This window comes from Hypanus sabinus, chromosome 4 (genome assembly GCF_030144855.1).
Source record: "Hypanus sabinus isolate sHypSab1 chromosome 4, sHypSab1.hap1, whole genome shotgun sequence".
In the NCBI taxonomy this organism is placed as follows: Eukaryota; Metazoa; Chordata; class Chondrichthyes; order Myliobatiformes; family Dasyatidae; genus Hypanus; species Hypanus sabinus.
The window spans coordinates 145,178,403-145,198,145 of NC_082709.1; the positions used below are offsets into that span (position 1 = coordinate 145,178,403).

The following is a 19,743-nucleotide window of genomic DNA, read 5'->3' on the forward strand; positions in this document are numbered from 1 at the left end:
ATTTGGACTGACATTACTCAAAGGCTTCAGCCATTATGAATTAATTGTCATCAATAAATTTAGTATCATCGTGTCACATGACCACTAGGGAACAGTGGTTAAATTACTGGTCCAGTGATCCAGAGGCCAGTACTAACCAGAGTGTAAATACTGCCACAGCCACTGGGAAATTTATACTCATTAATTAATTATCTGCCATTAAAGAAAATTAGTCTTGACAAGGGTGGTTATGACTACTAAATTGTCATAAAAACCCAAGTGGATTTCCCATGCCTTCCTTCAGTCAATGACACATGTCATTCCTAACCTGGTCGAAACATGACTCTGCACTGTGGGTAATTCTGAACAGTTCACTAAAGCAGCCCAGCTACTTTGAAAGCCAGTGAGAGAGTAACCAAACAGTTCACCTGGCATTGACCAAAACACTGATTCAGACACTGTCATATCACTCTCAGTCTAGTCAAACTTGTAAAATGCTCACTAATCTTTGGGAACTGGGCCTGAATAAAAAGAGGTGTCCCACATACTAATTTGCAGTATAGTTCCTCCCCAGGTAATAAACATATGACTTAAGGACCCCTGCGCATAATGACTGAGTGTGTGGGAGACGAACAAGGTGGGTTCGCTAACAACTGTTGATGGCTGGGGGGATGTGGTAAACTATGTATACCTGTCTGGACATGCCCCTCTGATGACTGCTCCTGTGGCTCCTCCCACAGACCCCTGTATAAAGGCGATTGGGGCACTGCTCCTCCCTCAGTCTCCGAGATGTCGTGCTCCCTTTTCGCTGTTAATAAAAGCCTATCGTTCACTTCCAGTCTCCGAGAGTTATTGATGGTGCATCAGGGGAAACAGGAGATTTCTGTTAGCCTTCTTTTCCCACACCCATGCTGCTATAATCAAGGCCTGGGTCAAGTCAAACAGAGCTGGAAAAGCTAAGTATACTCACTCTGAATCAGTGAGGCTAGCTGCTTATCTCATGCCTGCTTGTCTCTCCATCACCATTCTGTCTGTGATCCTCTCCCACATTGTTTTCATTCATTTCTGACTTATCAATAGTTGGAGTTACTGACATTTCTTGAGGATGGAATCCTGTTGTAACCTAGGGAATGCCTGTGCAATTCTACTCACAGATTCAGACTTTCGGGCAGATGACCCAGACTCCTCCATCTCAATCTCTGATTAGGCCCTGGTCATTGACAGGACTTCTACAGTGATAAACAAGGGAGTGGTTCTGTCCTTCCTCAGCTGATGAATCAGTATTTCACATTAAAATGCATATTCCAAGTTCTTCGCACCGAAGGTACTCTTCACTGTATTGTGAAGTGCGTGGGATATCGCTCAGCACTGAAGTGACAGTTCAAAGCTGAGCATCCAGCCAATGCTGCAGCCAGTAGCCACAGCAGAGTTGTTCAAAGGGGAATGCCAAAGAGCATGCCAGCAACACAAACTAATGGGGTACAAAGGTGGCAAAGCTGCAGCACAGGGACACCTACCTGCTAAACAGCAAGAGCAACAAGGAACAAGAAGAGCCGTGATCCCGCAACCATCCAATCAAAGCTCAGCCGTCACGGGAACAGTAGGCCAATCAGCTTCTTAAACCTACTCCATGATTTAATAAGCTCATGGCTGACCCAATCTTGATCACAACACCCCTCTTCTGTTCTATCCCCAATCCCCTTGACACTTCTCTAATTCAACCGTCTGTCAGGGGATCTATCTCCACAACAACGTGGGGCAGAGAATTTCACAAATTTCTGACCCATCTCCTGGCATGTGACTTGTGGATGGTGATGGACAATGGCTTAGCTCAAGCTGGGAGGTGCCCACTACAATAGTGGGGTCCACCAGCTGAGTATTAAAGACAAGGCTGAAGCATTCTCAACTCATTCAGCCAGAGCTGCTCAACAGTTGGTTCACTTCTGTCCTGTCTTGACACCGCACCATCACAGAAGTCAATCATGTAATTCAATACATTAATTATTTAAGGAAAAGATGGGGAGAAGCACTGGATATAACAAAAGCTACTGGACAGATGGCCAAGAGTATGATAGACTTGTGCTCCAGTGATAATTAGCTAAAGTGTTTCAGCTTAGTTAAGCATGGACATCTACTTAACAATAAGCAAAGTTGCTCAAGTAAATGCTATCCATATATAAAAAAACATAACGGATCTAATCTGGCTAAATACTGCCCTCTCCAGCAAAAGGAAATGTTGCATAATGTTCATCAGTATTCTGCTTACCAATCTCAGTCTGGGTCCAAATCTGATCGCTCAATGCCAGTCCTCTTACAGCCTAGCTCTAAATGTGGCCAAGGAGCTGGGAACGACTGCCCTTGACACTGGACAGCTTTTGACTGAGTGTGTTATCAAGGAAGTCTGAATGAAATGTGCCAGTTAGCAATCATCTCACGCCAATCATGCAGGCTCATTAACAAAAGCTAGATGTCAGTTTTTGAAGGGCAACTTTGCAATGTTTGGGCTCTGCCAAGTAATTTGAAGTATGGTGGCAGCACTTCTTCACCTTCGAGGTGAAGGATCAGGGAAATGATCATTTGTTAAGGATCAGGGAAATGATGAAGAGAGGAACAAGTGTTTTGTAGATACCTTTGGGATAGAGACTGTCCAAACAGTCAATTGTACTGCGGCAAGACTAGGCTGTTACACAACCATGACCGATGGTGTAGTGAGTTGTTGGCATGCTATGTTGACGCCAGAAGCACAGTGACCCTTTGGGCTGCCCCCAGCACAATCCTTGGATTGTGTTGATCATTCACTCATTTCACTGCATGTTTCAGTGTACATGTGACAAGTAAAGCTTTTTTAAAATTCTTTGACCATTAATCTGTTAACAGTTCTGTGGCTTACTGAAAAGTGCCCTTGAAGAGCAGAAACCTATTTCATTAATTAGTACTGTAAGCGCCAGTAGGCGTACTAAATTAAATATTTAATTGTTCGAGTCTATGCTGCTTTGTGCACCAACAGATTGACATGAGGAATCTGAGCTGAAACTCTATCCAGGCTGCACCCACGTGAATGCTCATTCTTGTGCATCACAAGAGGTGAACTACACAGCAGCAGGTCAATGCTGGTTCTCAGGAGCAACAGAATTGAAGTGTTAGTTCTTTCTCCTCTACTGATTTCTGTGGTTATTAGTGCAGCTTGTGGAATGTGTCCTCTACTTTATGGAAGCTTGTTCTCCTCTCTACAATTTACAAATGACATTAACATCAACTATGTGTGTAGTGTGTAGGCCTTTGTTAGTCTCAATAGACCATGGATTTGCACCTTGGAAAGTTTTAATGCAAGACCGGCAGTTGCCCAAGCTGCAGGCCTTCCCCTCTCCACGCCACCGATGTTGTCCAAGGGACTAGACCCATACAGCTTGGCACTGGTGTTGTCGCAGAGCAATGAGTGGTTAAGTGCCTTGCTCAAGGACACACACGCAGCCTCAGCCAAGGCTCGAACTAGCGACCTTCAGATCACTAGACGAACGCCTTAACCACTTGGCTACGCGCCAACAGCATCAACTATACTCAACCATAAACATGCTAAATCAAAATCTAATAAGAAGTTCACAATGTTGGCATAATTACAATTATTAGCATCAACTAATGTTTAGGAAAAGCACCTACTTTTCTTCCTCCAGAAGTTATCTTTGTAGTATACCATGCATTTGATCACACATCCCATGGGAACACGTTGGACAAGCTGGTTTCGCATGGGCGGAAGGGGTGGTTCATAATGAATCTTCAGACTGAGGGCTGGTGGAATGGCACTGATAACATATTTTGCCTAAATAGCAAAGAAAAAAGTTACCTTCTGTCCAACATCCACTATTTCCTGAACCCAATCCCATCTCCTACACAGATCTTTTGCAGATGGGAAAATAATTTCCCTGTTAACAAACAGTTCTGTAGAAACTCCTGACAAGGAATAAGCTTTGGCCTGAGAAAACAGGATTGGAGGTTGAGGTGGAATCCAAATACATTACTCATGGAAGTTGTAAATCAGGAAGTGAATGGTGAACTGATGGCTCTTTGGTATATCCTCCCTAACAATTAGTTTTAGCTTGGGAGAGCTGTGTGAAAACATGAATATTAGATTGGATACAAGCCTTAGAGTGCTTCACTGCTCACATCCATATCCACAGAGAGCAGTGGTAGATAACCCACTGACGGTCATGGTCAAAGGATACAAGGTATTGCAGTTTTATTGTACCGGATTATAAAACTTGTGCCAGGCAAAAATAAAGTCAGCACAATAATTTTACCTGTACCTGGTCCCCAAAGAGCACATTATCTTTTCCCAAGCGCTGTACAATTAAGCTGCATTGACAAAGCAGTTCTGGCACAAAATCAGGGCAAGAACTTATCCACAAGGACGCACTGAGAAAATGCCATCTCTTCAATTTTCCACCCCAAAATTAATTTACCCAAACTTCCGGATGCTTTTTGACATTTTTCATATTCATGGATCCAGTTTCATAATTCACAGTTTAAAATTGGGATCAATGGTCCTGAGTGTTTCGCTTTTCCATTCACATTACACTGCGGATAAGTTAGAATGAGAAATAGAAAGCACAGCTAGAGGCAGAATCAGTCTGAAGAAACTGGAAGTTTCAGCAACAAACATTGCAACTGTGATTCTGTTTACATTGCTTTACGTTCCCTCCTCCTTGTAAAGTCCTCAAGAAGATTTCACCCTTACGCCACATTCCTAGGGAGGAGGGGTAAGGAAGGCTGGAAAAATAGACTGAGATGATAGTTCAGGGGAATGCATTGCTATCAAATACTAATTTTCTTTAGAATATTGAAGTATCCCCCTACTAAAAAGCCATGGAAGAAAACCAAATTACCATCCAGCAGCACTCCAGGCACCAGAAAAAACAAAAGCATACCCAGAAAATTAACCCTATAAGTCCTCTTCACAACTGTCCATGTACTCAAGCAACTGCTGGAAGCAGTGCCCTATACAAACTAATCCAGCAACATACCTTTTATCCAAAATACTAGATCCCTCATCCAACAACATTGGATGTGTCCTGTCCTATTAACAAGTCCAAGGTGACAGCATAGAAAATGTGGCTGGGAGGAAGTGCCCTTGGACATCTTGGCTGCTGACTCTGGCGCAGCATGCCTCATGGTTTAAAATCAAACATGTTCAATGAATGACTAACACTTGGAAGAAGCACTGAGAGTTGCCAAAGCACGTGCTATGGGTAGGGGAGCTTCACCATCCATCACCAATAGTGCTTTGGCCACATTGTTGCTCAAGTTGATGAGTTCTGAAGAACGTTGTTGTCAAACTGAGTCTGTGGCCAAAGCTGAGAGCAGCAGTAGGGGGGACGTACCTCATCCTCCTCCCGTCATGAAGGGCTTGTGAAAGTGAACTCCCATCTTCATAGAGGGTGCTTTCTCCATTGTGTTTTGTGGCAATAACTTTGTGCTGAATGGAACAGAATCTGAAGAAATTCAGCAAACCAAAACTGAGAATTCATGGGAGGATGTGAACTAGACACAAAAGCAAAATTAATTCTAGTACAATCATGAACTGCTCATTTTGTTTCTCCTCTCTCTCTCTCTCTCTCTCCCCCTCTCCTATCAATAATCCAGAGGGCTTGGGGAGTCTGGATCAATGACAATTAAGGATCAACGTTTCAGCAGCAGTATTGTGTACCCTAAAATGATTGATGAACTTGATGAAGTTGTAACTTAGCATTTTCTGCAAGCACGTAATAGAACCAACAGATCAAGTCTAACTGCTGCCACACTTCCAGCAGTTAACCTAGCAGGTTGCTTTGGCATGACAACTAGCAGGGCCACGCTTTACTTATCATCTGAAATGGAAAAATGCAGTACAGGCACAAAAGGCTGAACTATTTGAAAACATCTTCATTCAGAAAGACTGAGGTGATGAGTTCCAATATCACAAGGGCTCGCCTTTCAGTCGGCTCCACATGATAAAGGCCGACAGTTCTGGGTGTAGCTAAAGCTTTGGGCTTTGACATTATCCTGCTTCTGTTGCTGAACAAGCATGGTACACACTAAGCTATGCATTCTGCTGTGCTCTTCCAGTATACCTACGATATTAGCATCTTTCTAGCAATAGTAAAAATTACATATTCATGTTATATCTGCAAAGTGCAGGCCATCACCATCTCATAATCCTACATCCAGAGTGATGGGAGACGTCTTTGACAGTGATGTCAAGTGGTAATTAATAATAACCTTTTCAGGGACATTTGGTCTATGTCCCAACAGAAGCAGTGGCTCCACATCTCTGTACAACCCTGGCTCCACGTCTTAGTACAGCCGTGGCCCCAAGTCTCGGTACAATTGTAATCCCACGTCTCGGTACAGCCGTGGCCCCACGTCTCCGTACACCCGTGGCTCAATAAAAGGGAATGAGATGCTTAACAGGTGAGCTGACAGTAACTGCTGTTGACATTAAGGCATCCAATGACGTAAGTTATCAAGAAGTGAGAGTAACAGTGTGCTATTCACCAGTAAGTTCAGCTTCTATACATGCAAACGCCATTTTCAGAAAAGTTGGGATATTTTCCAAAATGCAATAAGAACAAAAATCTGTGATATATTAATTCATGTGAACCTTTATTTAACTGACAAAAGTACAAAGAAAAGATTTTCAATAGCTTTACTGACCAACTTAATTGTATTTTGTAAATATACACAAATTTAGAATTTGATGGCTGCAACACACTCAACAAAAGTTGGGACAGAGGCATGTTTACCATTGTGTCACACCACCTTTCCTTTTAATAACACTTTTTAATCATTTTGGAACTGAGGACACTAATTGTAGTAGATTTGCAACTGGAAATTTTGTCCATTCTTGCTTGATATAAGACTTTAGCTGCTCCACAGTCCGTGGTCTCTGTTGTCTGATTCTCCTCTTCATGATGCGCCATACATTTTCAATAGGAGATAGATCTGGACTGGCAGCAGGCAGTCAAGCACACGCACTCTGTGTCTACAAAGCCACGCTGTTGTAGCCCATGCAGAATGTGGTCTGGCATTGTCCTGCTAAAATAAGCATGGACGTCCCGGGAAGAGACGTCGCCTTGATGGCAACATATGTCTCTCTAAAATCCTAATATACCCCTCAGAGTCAATTGTACCTTCACATACATGCAACTCACCCATGCCGTGGGCACTGATGCACCCCCATACCATCACAGATGCTGGCTTTTACACCTATCGCTGATAACAATTAGGATGGTCGTTTTCATCTTTGGCAGGGAGAACTCGATGCCCGTTTTTTCCGAAAACTAGCTGAAATGTGGACTCATCTGACCACAGCACACGGTTCCACAGTCTTTCGGTCCATCTGAGATGAGCTCAGGCCCAGAGAACTCACTGGCGTTTCTGCATAGAGTTGGTGTATGGCTTCCTCCTTGCGTAATACAGTTTCAAGTTGCATTTCTGGATGCAGCGATGGACTGTGTTAAGTGACAATGGTTTTCCGAAGTACTCCCGAGCCCAGGTGGCTATAATTGTCACAGTAGCATGATGGTTTCTTAGGCAGTGCCGCCTGAGGGCTCGAAGATCACATGCATTCAACAGTAGTTTCCCACTTTGCCCTTTACGCACTGAGATGTCTCTGAATTCTGTGAATCTGTTCATAATATTATGTACTGTAGATGTTGAAAGACCTAAATTCTCTGCAATCTTGCATTGGGAAATGTTCCTTTTGAACTGACTAACGATTCTCTCACGAATTTTGGCACAAAGGGATGAGCCACGACCCATCCTTGCTTGCAAAGACTGAGCCTTTGATGGACGGTACTTTTATACCCAGTCATGATACCTCACCTGCTACCAATTAGCCTGCTTAATGTGGAGTCTTCCAAACCGGTGTTACTTGAATATTCTGTGCACTTTTCAATCTCATTTTAACTCTGTCCCAACTTTTGTTGAGTGTGTTGCAGCCATCAAATTCTAAGTTTGTGTACATTTACAAAATACAATTAACTTGGTCAGTATTGAAAATATTTTCTTTGTACTTTTGTCAGTTAAATAAAGGTTCACGTGAATTAACATATCACAGATTTTTGTTTTTATTGCATCTTGGAAAATATCCCAAAATTTCTGGAAATGGGGTTTGTAGTTCTGGGCTTCCTACTACCTGCAGATAGACCCCACTGTGGCACGGCCTGAATACTATCACGTCTTATAAAGTTGAATTAAGCAACATAGGTGACAACAGGGCTTCACTTCCAGATGATCTCAATGCCTTCTATGCTTGCTTTGACATCAAATTATGGAGGAACCATCACAAACTCCCACAGCCATCAAAGATCCTGTGATTTCAGTCTCTGAGGCCAACGTGCAGACAGTCTTTGGGAGGGTAAACCCATGAAAAGCATCTGGCCCAGTCAGAGTACCTGGCCAAGTACTAATGACTTGTGATCAACTTGCTGGAGTGTTCACTGAGATCATTAACCTCTCAGTTCATCAGTCCGAGGTAGCCACCAACTTCAAGCAGGCTTCAATTTTACCAGTGCCCAAGAAGAATGTGGTAGCCTGCCTCAATGACTGCCTGAGAAGCCACTCAGATCCACTCCGATTTGCCTATCACAGGTCCACAGCAGATGCCATTTCATTGGCTCTTCACTCAACCCTGGAACACCTGGACAGCAAAGGTATATACATCAGGATTTTCTTTATCAACTGCATCTTTTCTTTCTTTCTCAATCTTTTTATTATTATTAATAATGTGGACAAAATACAAATGATATATTAATAAAAAAATTACAAACATACAAATTCCATTACAGATGAAAAAAAACATAAGCAATGGTTACAGTATAAATGGGTTTACCAAGACATAAACCATACAGTATATGTATGAACATGGTAAGTCTAGATATTTCATAATATATGATATAAAAAAACAGAAAAAAGAAAAAATATATATATAATGCAAAATTAACTAATCTACTAATCTAATGACTAATAAAGAAGAAAAAAGAAGCAAAAAAAAGAAGAAAAAAAAGAAACGTTGGAAGAAAAAAAAGGGCTGTTTACAATATCTCACAAGAATAAATATTCATCAATGCCGTCACTTCCGGTCCTCTCAACATGCATAAGCTAAAAGCTGGAAAGTCAAATGAATTTGGCACAGGGTCATATTACATCATATGAAAATATTGAATAAATGGTCTCCATATCTCTTCAAATTTAATAGAAGTATCAAAAACACCACTTCTAATTTTTTCTAAATTTAAACATAACATAGTTTGAGAGAACCAATTAAATACAGTGGGAGGGTTAACTTCCTTCCAATTCAACAATATAGATCTTCTAGCCATCAGAGTTAGAAATGCAATCATTCGACGGGCTGAAGAAGATAAATGAAGTGAGTCCATCATTGGTAAACCAAAAATTGCGGTAATAGGATGAGGTTGTAAATCAATATTCAAAACCGCAGAGATAATATCAAAAATATCTTTCCAATATTTTTTCAAAAGCGGACATGACCAGAACATATGAGTTAAAGACGCTATTTCAGATTGACAAATATCACAAATAGGATTTATATAGGAGTAAAAATGAGCTAATTTATCCTTGGACATATGGGCCCTATGTACGACCTTAAATTGTATTAATGAATGTTTGGCACATATCAATGATGTATTAACTAATTGAAGAATTCTATCCCAATTCTCACTAGGAATAATTCCCAATCCTTTTTGGTCTTATAAAGGGGCTCTGAACGTATCTTCATAATTATATTATATATCAACTGCATCTTAGCATTCAATACCATCATCCTTTCAAAACTAATCAGCAAGCTTCAAGACTTGGGCCTCAATATCTCCTTGTACCACTGGATCCTGGATTTTTTCAGTTGCAGACGCCAGTCAGTTTGGAACGACGACAACATCCCCTCCACGATCTCCATCAGCAAAAATGCACCACAAGGCTGTGTGCGTAGCCCCCTGCTCTACTCGCTTTACACTTACGACTATGTGGCTAAACAGCTCCAAAGCCATATTCATACTTGCTGATGACACCACTGCTGTAGGCCGAAACAAAGGTGGTGATGAATCAGCATACAGGAGGGAGATTAGAAATCTGGCTGAGCAGTGCCGTCACAACAACCTCTTCCTCAATATCAGCAAGACCAAGGAGATGATTATTCACTTCAGGAGGAGGGAACTAGAGGTCCATGAGCCAGTCCTCAACTGCAACTTTAAATTCCTCGGTACCATTATTTCAGAAGACCTGTCCTGGTCACAGCAAGTAAGTGCAATTATGAATAAAGCATGGCAGTACCTCTACTTCCTTAGGAGTTTGTAAGGATTCGGCATGGCATCTAAAACTTTGACAAGCTCCAATAGATAAGTGGTGGAGAGTGTATTGACTGGATGCATCACAGCCTGGTATGGGAACACCAATTCCCTTGAAATCAGACAAAAAATAGAGTGGATACGGCCTGGGCCATTATGGGTAAAGCCCTCCCCATTATTGAGCACACCTACACAAAACATTGCCGCAGGAAAACAGCATCCATCGTCAGGGACTTCCATCACCCAGGACATGCTCCCTTCTCACTGCTGTCAGCAGGAAGGTGGCACAGGAGCCTCAAGACTCACATCACCAGGTTCTGGAACAGAAATTACCTTTCATCTGTCAGGCTCATGAACCACAGGGGATAACTTCACTCACCCCATTACTGAATATGTCCCCACAACAAATGGACTCACTTTCAAGGACTCTTCATTTCATGCTCTCAACACTTATTGCTTATTTTTATTATTATTAATTAATATTATTATTAATTTCTTTTTATATTTGGACAGTTTGTTATCTTTTGCACACTGGTTCAGCGCCCAAGTTGGCGCTGTCTTCCATTTATTCTGTTATGGATTGATTATGTCCATAGGAAAATGAATCTCATGGTTGTCTATGGTGATATATATGCACTTTGATAATAAATCTATTTTGAACATTGAACAAAGCATTGTTTTTAGTTCAATAATCTTCAGCTGTTCTCTTCATCACAAGGTTAGAAGTGAGGAAGTTCAGTGATGCTTGCAAAATATTCAGTTCCATTCCAGTTCCTTGGCTGTCAAAGCATTCCTTCCTAACACACATGAAGACCTGAAGTGGCTCAATAATTGGCAAGTCACAAGCGAGGCCAAAAACTGTCAGGCAATAAGCTTTTCTGAAGAGAAGTTAAAAGAAAATTTATTATCAAAATACATATATATTACCATATATTATCATAAGATCTATTTTCTTGCAGGAAATTACTGGGGAAAAATAAGTAAAATAGAATTTTACAAGAAACAAAGATTGACAAACACCAGTGTGCAAAAGAAGACGAGCTGTAAATATTGAGGACATGAGTTGTAAAAAATCCTTGAAGATGTGTTTGTAGATCAGTTTAGAAAAATGGTGATTGAAGTTACCCACACTGGATGGTTGCAGGGTAATAACTGTTCCTGCACCTGGTGGTGTAGGACCCACGGCTTCTGCATCTCCTTCCCAATAGTGGTACTCAGGACAGTACACAGCCTGGATGCTGAGGTGATGGGAAAGAGCAGATATTTAACCACCTCCTCAGGAAATCTGGTGGCATTGCTTTCACCAGATTCCCTACCATCAAAGTCTCAGGGAAATAAATTCACAATTGAAAAGATGTTTAACTAAATGAGTGGTGTGAGTACCATGACTACAGAAGTCGGGGTAGCTTATATCTCACGTCCCAAAGTAAGTGCACATCTGTCAGCTGAATCATCGTCATATACATCTAGTTATCCTCTGGCAGCAGTAGAGACCATTTCCTTCAACTCTCAGTGGCCATTCATTATAATAGCAACAAATGCACAGGATATGAAGAGCACATGCATTAGTTCCATGGATGATGCATATGCAACACTCACTTCGCCTAGCCTGTAGGGGGGTGATCATCCCCTGCCCGGCCAAACTTAAGAAATCTCGTTTGGGGTGATGTGTCCCATTACAAATCAGTACCCTGAAATAACAAACAGTACACATTACACGATTACAGGCAATCCCCGGGTTACGAACGTGTTCCATTCCTGAGTCCGTCTTTAAGTGGATTTGTACGCAAGTCGGAACAAGTACATCCAGTATTATTTAGCGTCAGTTAGTCAAACGTTTGCCTTAGTATATATTTTACCTTTCTACACATATAAAACACTGAAGAAACGTACGTATTCCAATGATTAAACCACTGTGTTGCTTAGTAATAATTGTAGCTTTCATCGATGCAGGGCCTTTCACATGCTCCATTATTCTCACTTTTTCCTTTATCCTTTAAAATTGTTCCGCTCATTGACCGACTGTAGCCTAATACTTTTCCAATGACCGTTGACGTTTCACCTCTTTCCAAATGCTTTATTATTTCCATTTTATTTTCAATCTTGATCACTTCCCATCAATGGAACAGAAACACTGCAGGCGGCGGGTCCCGAGCTCCGCTGGCTCCCGAGGTCCACTGGGTTCTAAAGTCCACCGCACTGAGACACGTTAAATGGGACAAGTGGGGGCTGTGCTGGGTTTGGGTATTTGATCCTCCACAATATTCAGCATGGGAATTTAAACTGGAGGTGGTAGTGTTTTTTTTAAAAGGTCGAGTTACGAGCTCGACGTCAACCCGGCACGGATGGTAAGGGAGTCACTGGATTAACATGAACCCAGCATGGGAACGGTCTGTCACTGGATCGAATTCAGGAACCTCTGTTCTCCGGCCCGGCGCTGATCTCACTGCGCCACCAGCCGACTGGAACGGGGGTTGGGGCGGGGTCAGGGCGAATCTTGCTAAGAAAAATTTCAATCAAATACAAAGTTACACACTCAACACAGTGTCAACGGCAATGACTTAAAATGGCGGACTGCATTCTCCTTCCTTGGTTCGTAAGTATGAGTTGTCCGTAAGTCAGACGTTCGTAACTCAGGGACCACCTGTAAATGACTTAGCTTTATAACTCTTACTTTGACTATATGGTTAGTAGAGAAACAAAATATAAAAGAAAAAGGGCGCCAAATCTTATTAAACAGTTTGTGCACACAAAGTTGGAGCTCATGCATAGGCTGATTGATCCTCATTGACCTCCTCCGATCGTCGCTGTCCTCCGGACCCTCGTTCCGAATCCACCCCGTCCGGCAGTCTACCAGATCTCTCCATTTGCGTTCTTTTTTCCACACCAGAATCACAGGGCAACAAAATCCTGATTGGCTAACATGCATCAACAGTCCTTTTATATCCAGCCATAACCCAAACACTGCTGCTACGCAGAAACCGTTACTTCAACAGTGAACATTACAAAAATCCATTACTTTAGCAGTGAACGCTTACAGCGTGTTACACTCTCCCCCCACCAAATTTAGTCATGTTCTCGTGACGTTGAGATAGTTCACCAACCCTTCCTGCAAAACACAAAGTCCAATCCAGGTGCAAAAGGCAGTGCCATAGCTCCCCAAAGCAGTGGAGATCACGACCTGTTCCCCAGGCGCTACATAGGCCAACCTGTCCAGTGGTCTCCTAATTCTCTGAGACCTCCGTACCTCCTCACCTAACTCTTCAGGGTCAGGTGCTACTGGGGATACTTTGGGCCTACTTGGTGAGTCCTCCCCCGATAGACCCCACCACTTCACCTGACTCAGTAGGAGAAGGGCCAGGAGTCTCTGCCTCAATCAATGGGGAATTAGTGAATGGCAGCATGTACCATACATCCTCCAAATCAGTATCCCTTTCAGGGGCAGGGCCTGGCCCAGCCTCTCCTGCTGTGGGTCCTGCAGTTGCCTCGTTTCCACAGAGTCCTCCTACTAGGTGTAGACTCCAAGTCAGCTCTAGGTCTCCCTGCACCTCTTGTCCCAGGGGCAGCAGGTGGTTCCGATGGACAATCTTGACAGGCCCATTCACATTCTCGGGCCTCACACAGAAAACCGGTAGGTTTGGCATCTGACCCTCCACCACATACGGCGTAGCTGCCCAGCGTTCAGCCAACTTGTGCTTTCCAGGTAGCCCCAAATTCCTTCAGAGGACTCGGTCTCCTGGCAGAAGTTGGGAGAACCTCACCCTTGGATCAAACCTCCTCTTATTTCCTCGATTCTGTTTGGTGGCCGCCGCCCCCGCCAATTCATAAGCCCTTTTCATATCAGACACATACTTCAGATAAGGCTTCGGTGGTAAGTCACCGTCGTCAGTCCCAAAACAAAGGTCAATGGGCAACCTCGCTTCACGCCCAAACATCAAATAATATGGCGAGTACCCAGTAGCTTCATTTCGTGTACAGTTGTAGCAGTGAACCACATACCCAGTACATTGACTCCACCTGCTCTATGTATCCGCCTGGGAAGGCCATAATAAACAAAATACTTCTCCCATAACAGTTTGGCTACCGTAGACGCCCTCTGGTCCTTGGTAGGAAAAGCCTGAGCATATCTGGTGTAGTGGTCCATGATGACTAAGACATTCGCCGTGTTGCTGGCATCAGGTTCTATGGACAGGAAATCCATACACACCAGGTCCAGGGGACCCGCACTCTGCAAGTGGGACAGAGGAGCTGCCCGCACAGGCAGTGTCTTCCGCCGTATGCAGCGAATGCTCGACTTGCAGTATTCTTCAGCCCCCGACTTCATTCAGGGCCGGTCCCTGAGCAATCCATAGGTCTTTTCCACACCCAAATGTCCAGAACCATCATGAAGTGACCTCAACGCAATCCTCCGATACTGCTCAGGCAGAACCAGCTGGCAACGCCAATGTCGGTCCGGGGGTGACGTGACCCGGTATAAGATCTGGTTCTTCACTGAGCGTCACAGGAAGTCATTCCTGCCTGTGGCCATCAAACTTTACAACTCCTCCCTCGGAGTGTCAGACACCCTGAGCCAATAGGCTGGTCCTGGACTTATTTCCACTTGGCATGATTAACTTATTATTTAATTATTTATGGTTTTATATTGCTATATTTGTACACTATTCTTGGTTGGCACGGCTGTAAAGAAACCTAATTTCCCTTGGGATCAATAAAGTATGTGTCTGCCTGTCTGTTCAACTCCAACCAAGGCCATTCTCTCAGTAACGGAGGCACCAAAGCACGTTTCGTCTTCTCCGCCTGAGCCATGTCTCCCTTTTCAACTGTGGACCAAATAGTGCCAATGCCTGTGTCATCTGGCTGAGCCGCTGAACTCAGTTCCGGCAGCTGATTGGTCTTCACAGCAGTTAGGTTACAGTAAACTTGGGGGATGGCGTCATCAGAAGCCCCCAATTGATCCACCACTTGATCCAGCTTCTCCTTTTCCTCTGCCTTCAGATGATGACAAGCTGACACATGGCCTTCACCCCAGGGGCAGGAACACTCTCCCACTCCTCGTCCCTGTGTGTCCAGCGGAACAAAGCATCTGCATCAATGTTCCGGCTCCCCAGCCGTACTTCAAGCTGAAATCATAGGCAGACAACGCTGCCAACCATCGATGGTCTGTGGCATCCAGTTTCACCGAGGTCAGGATATAAGTTAGGGGGTTGTTGTCCGTCCTCACCTCAAACTTGGCCCCATAGAGATAGTCACTCTGCTTATCTACCACTGCCCATTTCAACGCCAGGAATTCCAACGTGTGCGTGGGATAGTTTCTCTTGGAGGGCGACAAACTCCAGCTAACAAACGCCACAGGCCTCAATCCGGTGCCCTGATCCTGATAAAGGACACCCCCAAACCCTCTCGGCTGGCATCTGTGTGCAGTACATATGGCAATCGAGGGTCGGCAAAAGCCGGCACCGGCACCTGGGTCAGCAGCTCCTTCAGCCACTGAAAGGCCTCCTCACATTTTATATCCCATCTCGGTCCAAAGGGCTCGACCGGTTTAGCTATTCTCCACCCTCCTGTCCTTTTCTCCCCCAAGGGAGGGTAACCACACAGAAGCTGATTCAAGGGATGACTCACTTTGGCATAGCCCTTCACAAATCTCCAATAGTAATCACAGAACCCAAGGAACGAGCACAGAACACTAACAGTCTGGGGCCATGGTCAAGTGGTCACCGCTTCTATCTTAGCTGGGTCTGTAGCTACTCCATCCTGCGAGATTATGTGCCCAACATAGCTAACGGACATCTTGCAGAACTGGCACTTGTCCAGGAAAAGTTCTAGCCCTTCCTCCTTCAGTCAGCCTAGCGCCTTAAATAGCTTCGCTTCATGTTCTTCCAAAGTGGATCCAAATACTATGAGGTCATCCAAATTCACCAACACCTCAAGCAAGTTAATATCCCCCACCATCTTCTCCATGACACTCTGGAAGGTGGTAGGGGCTCCCGATATGCCCTGGAGCATCCTTTTGAACTGGAAGGATCCCAGGGGACTTATAAATGCCATCTTCTCTTTGTTGACCTTCCTCATTGGGATCTGGTAATATCCACTCCTCAAATCCAGCACACTGAACCACTTTGCATCAGTCAGACAGGCCAGTGTGTCTTCAACCCTTGGGACCGTATACTGGTCAGGGACTGTGTGCCTGTTCAGAGTCCTATAGTCCACACACATGCATACCTTCCCGTTCTTCTTCTGGGCTACTACTATTCCGGAGTCAAAAGAGATGGGGGATATTTTGAACAATTTCTTTTCTTCAGTATTCACTAAGGAGAAGGATATTGAATTGTGTAAGGTAAGGGAAACAAGTAGGGAAGCTATGGAAACTATGACGATTAAAGAGGAGGAAGTACTGGTGCTTTTAAGGAACATAAAAATAAATAAAATAAAAATAAATCTCCGGATCCTGACAGGATATTCCCTAGGACCTTGAGGGAGGTTAGTGTCAAAATAGCAGGGGCTCTGACAGAAATATTTCAAATGTCATTAGAAATGGGGATTGTGCCGAAGGATTGGCATATTGCTCATGTCGTTCCATTGTTTAAAAAGGGTTTTAAGAGTAAACCTAGCAATTATACGCCTGTCAGTTTGACGTCAGTGGTGGGTAAATTAATGGAAAGTATTCTTAGAGATGGTATATATAATTATCTGGATAGACAGGGTCTGATTAGGAACAGTCAACATGGATTTGTGCGTGGAAGGTCATGTTTGACAAATCATATTGAATTTTTTGAAGAGGTTACAAGGAAAGTTAATGAGGGTAAAGCAGTGGATGTTGTCTATATGGACTTTAGTAAGGCCTTTGACAAGGTTCTGCATGGAAGGTTAGTTAGGAAGGTTCAATCGTTAGGTATTAACATTGAAGTAGTAAAATGGATTCAACAGTGGCTGGATAGGAGATGCCAGAGAGTAGTGGTGGATAAGTGTTTGTCAGGTTGGAGGCCGGTGACTAATGGTGTGCCTCAGGGATCTGTACTGGGTCCAATGTTGTTTGTCATATACATTAATGATCTGGATGATGGGGTGGTAAATTGGATTAGTAAGTATGCAGATGATACTAAGGTAGGTGGTGTTGTGGATAATGAAGTAGGTTTTCAAAGCTTGCAGAGAGATTTAGGCCATTTAGAAGAGTGGGCTGAATGATGGCAGATGGAGTTTAATGCTGATAAGTGTGAGGTGCTACATTTTGGTAGGAATAATCCAAATAGGACATACATGGTAAATGGTAGGGCATTGAAGAATGCAGTGGAACAGAGTGATCTAGGAATAATGGTGCATAGTTCCCTGAAGGTGGAATCTCATGTGGATAGGGTGGTGAAGAAAGCTTTTGGTATGTTGGCCTTTATAAATCAGAGCATTGAGTATAGGAGTTGGGATGTAATTTTAAAATTGTACAAGGCATTGATAAGGCCGAATTTGGAGTATTGTGTACAGTTCTGGTCACCAAATTATAGGAAAGATGTCAACAAAATAGAGGGAGTACAGAGAAGATTTACTAGAACGTTACCTGGGTTTCAGCACCTAAGTTTACAGGGAAAGATTGAACAAGTTAGGTCTTTATTCTTTGGAACATAGAAGGTTGAGGGGGGACTTGATAGAGGTATTTAAAATTATGAGGGGGGTGTAGATAGAGTTGACGTGGATAGGCTTTTTCCATTGAGAGTAGGGGAGATTCAAATACGAGGACATGAGTTGAGAGTTAGGGGGCAAAAGTTTAAGGGTAACACGAGGGGGAACTTCTTTACTCAGAGAGTGGTAGCTGTGTGGAACAAGCTTCCAGTAGAAGTGGTAGAGGCAGGTTCGGTATTGTCATTTAAAGTAAAATTGGATAGGTATATGGACAGGAAAGGAATGGAGGGTTATGGGCTGAGTGCAGATTGGTGGGACTAGGTGAGAGTAAGTGTTCGGCACGGACTAGAAGGGCCGAGATGGCCCGTTTCCGTGCTGTAATTGTTATGTGGTTATATTGGGGACACACAGGGGTTTCGGGACTCAGTGATGATCCCAGCTTCCTTCAGCTTATACAAATACTGCCACATGTCTTCCACGTCTGCTGGGGCCAGTTGCCGTGACCTCTCTCTCTCTCTCTCTGAACGGGGTGTCCTCGGTCACCCGGATAATGTGACGAGTGCTCTTGGAACAACCCACATCAAACTCACTAATGGAAAAGACCCCTTCCACCCTCAACATCTCCTCTACCAGTCTCCTTTTCCAACCCAGCGGCACCGGGGAGTCCCCGAAGTTGAATGACTCAGCAGTCAACTTTCCCTCCTTTTCTAATAGTTTCTCCCCGGCGTGCCTCATGGGGGCACTAGACATTACAGTCACCGGGAACAAGTGCGCCTGGGTCATCCCCCGCTTCTGGGTGATCTCCCTCTTCATAGTGTTACTGACAATCACTGCCATCCTGCTCACCTGTACAACCGAGGGTTTCTGCAATTCAGGCCTCACCAGTACCCCAGCAGGAAATCCCGACTCCCCTCATGGTCTTCCGGAGCATCCACTAAGAGGGCCTTGCCCTCAGGCACTCCGGGAAATTTGGGGGTCCCCATCACTCTCGCTACTTCCCTGGGCTGTACCACCATTGGCTTCGACTGGGTGAACCACACATTCCCTCGTCTAAATTCGGTATCTGGCCCAATGCTGCCACGCACTTTCTCAAAAGCAGCTCGAAACACTGGGTGCACGGACAATGTCCCCAAAAAGCTCTCACCTGCCTTTACCTTGCAGGCCCCCATGAGCCTCCTCACAAGAGGGGTGTTGGCCCCCACCAGAATTGAAACACTGCCCATCTCAACAGGGTCTGTACAAACCAACACCGACGTATCACGAATCTCAGACACTCCTGCATCGGCCTCCGAGAGCTCCAGTTTCACTGACAAATAACCATCGTATGGATAATCACCGGCACTGAGACCCCAGATCCCCAGTGCACTGAATGGTGTCAATGGAAGATACTTCAGATACCAGTTGTAAAACGAACGGTACAGTAACGTGACCTGCAACCCGGTGTCGAGTATGGCTTTAGTGTATATTCCCTCTATCCATAGCGACACACTGGAGCGTGGTCCCACTAAGCCTTCAGGAATTGGCCCTTTCGCTTTCGGGAGTTCCTAGGAACATTGTTGGGAACGTGCTCCCCCAGAGACACCAGGCCGTTCCTTCACTCAGTCTCCTCCAGGTTTTCCCAACGACTCTCCCTACTGAGGTACCCAAGGGCTTACTCTTCTTCTGGCCTGACACCTGCTGCCAGCAGCCCTCCGCATTGTTCGTCCCCTTGGGGAATTCCCCCCCCCCATCAGCTCCATTACTTTAGGGGGGTTACACCCACTGATAACAGCCAACAACGGAGAATCTCCGTTCTCAGCTCTGCCACAATCTCCTC

The 19,743-nt window shown here is 44.2% G+C and overlaps 1 protein-coding gene across 4 annotated transcripts in view; it reads right to left on the bottom strand.

Annotated features, from left to right (window-relative positions):
- Positions 1 to 19,743, bottom strand: part of mao (monoamine oxidase) — a 192,725-nt gene that overhangs the window by 36,070 nt on the left and 136,912 nt on the right. For all 4 annotated transcript variants that reach the window (XM_059968275.1, XM_059968277.1, XM_059968276.1 and 1 more), the window contains one exon: positions 3,637 to 3,796. In XM_059968275.1, coding sequence (XP_059824258.1) covers positions 3,637 to 3,796 — 160 coding nt within the window. The remainder of the gene's footprint in view (positions 1 to 3,636; positions 3,797 to 19,743) is intronic.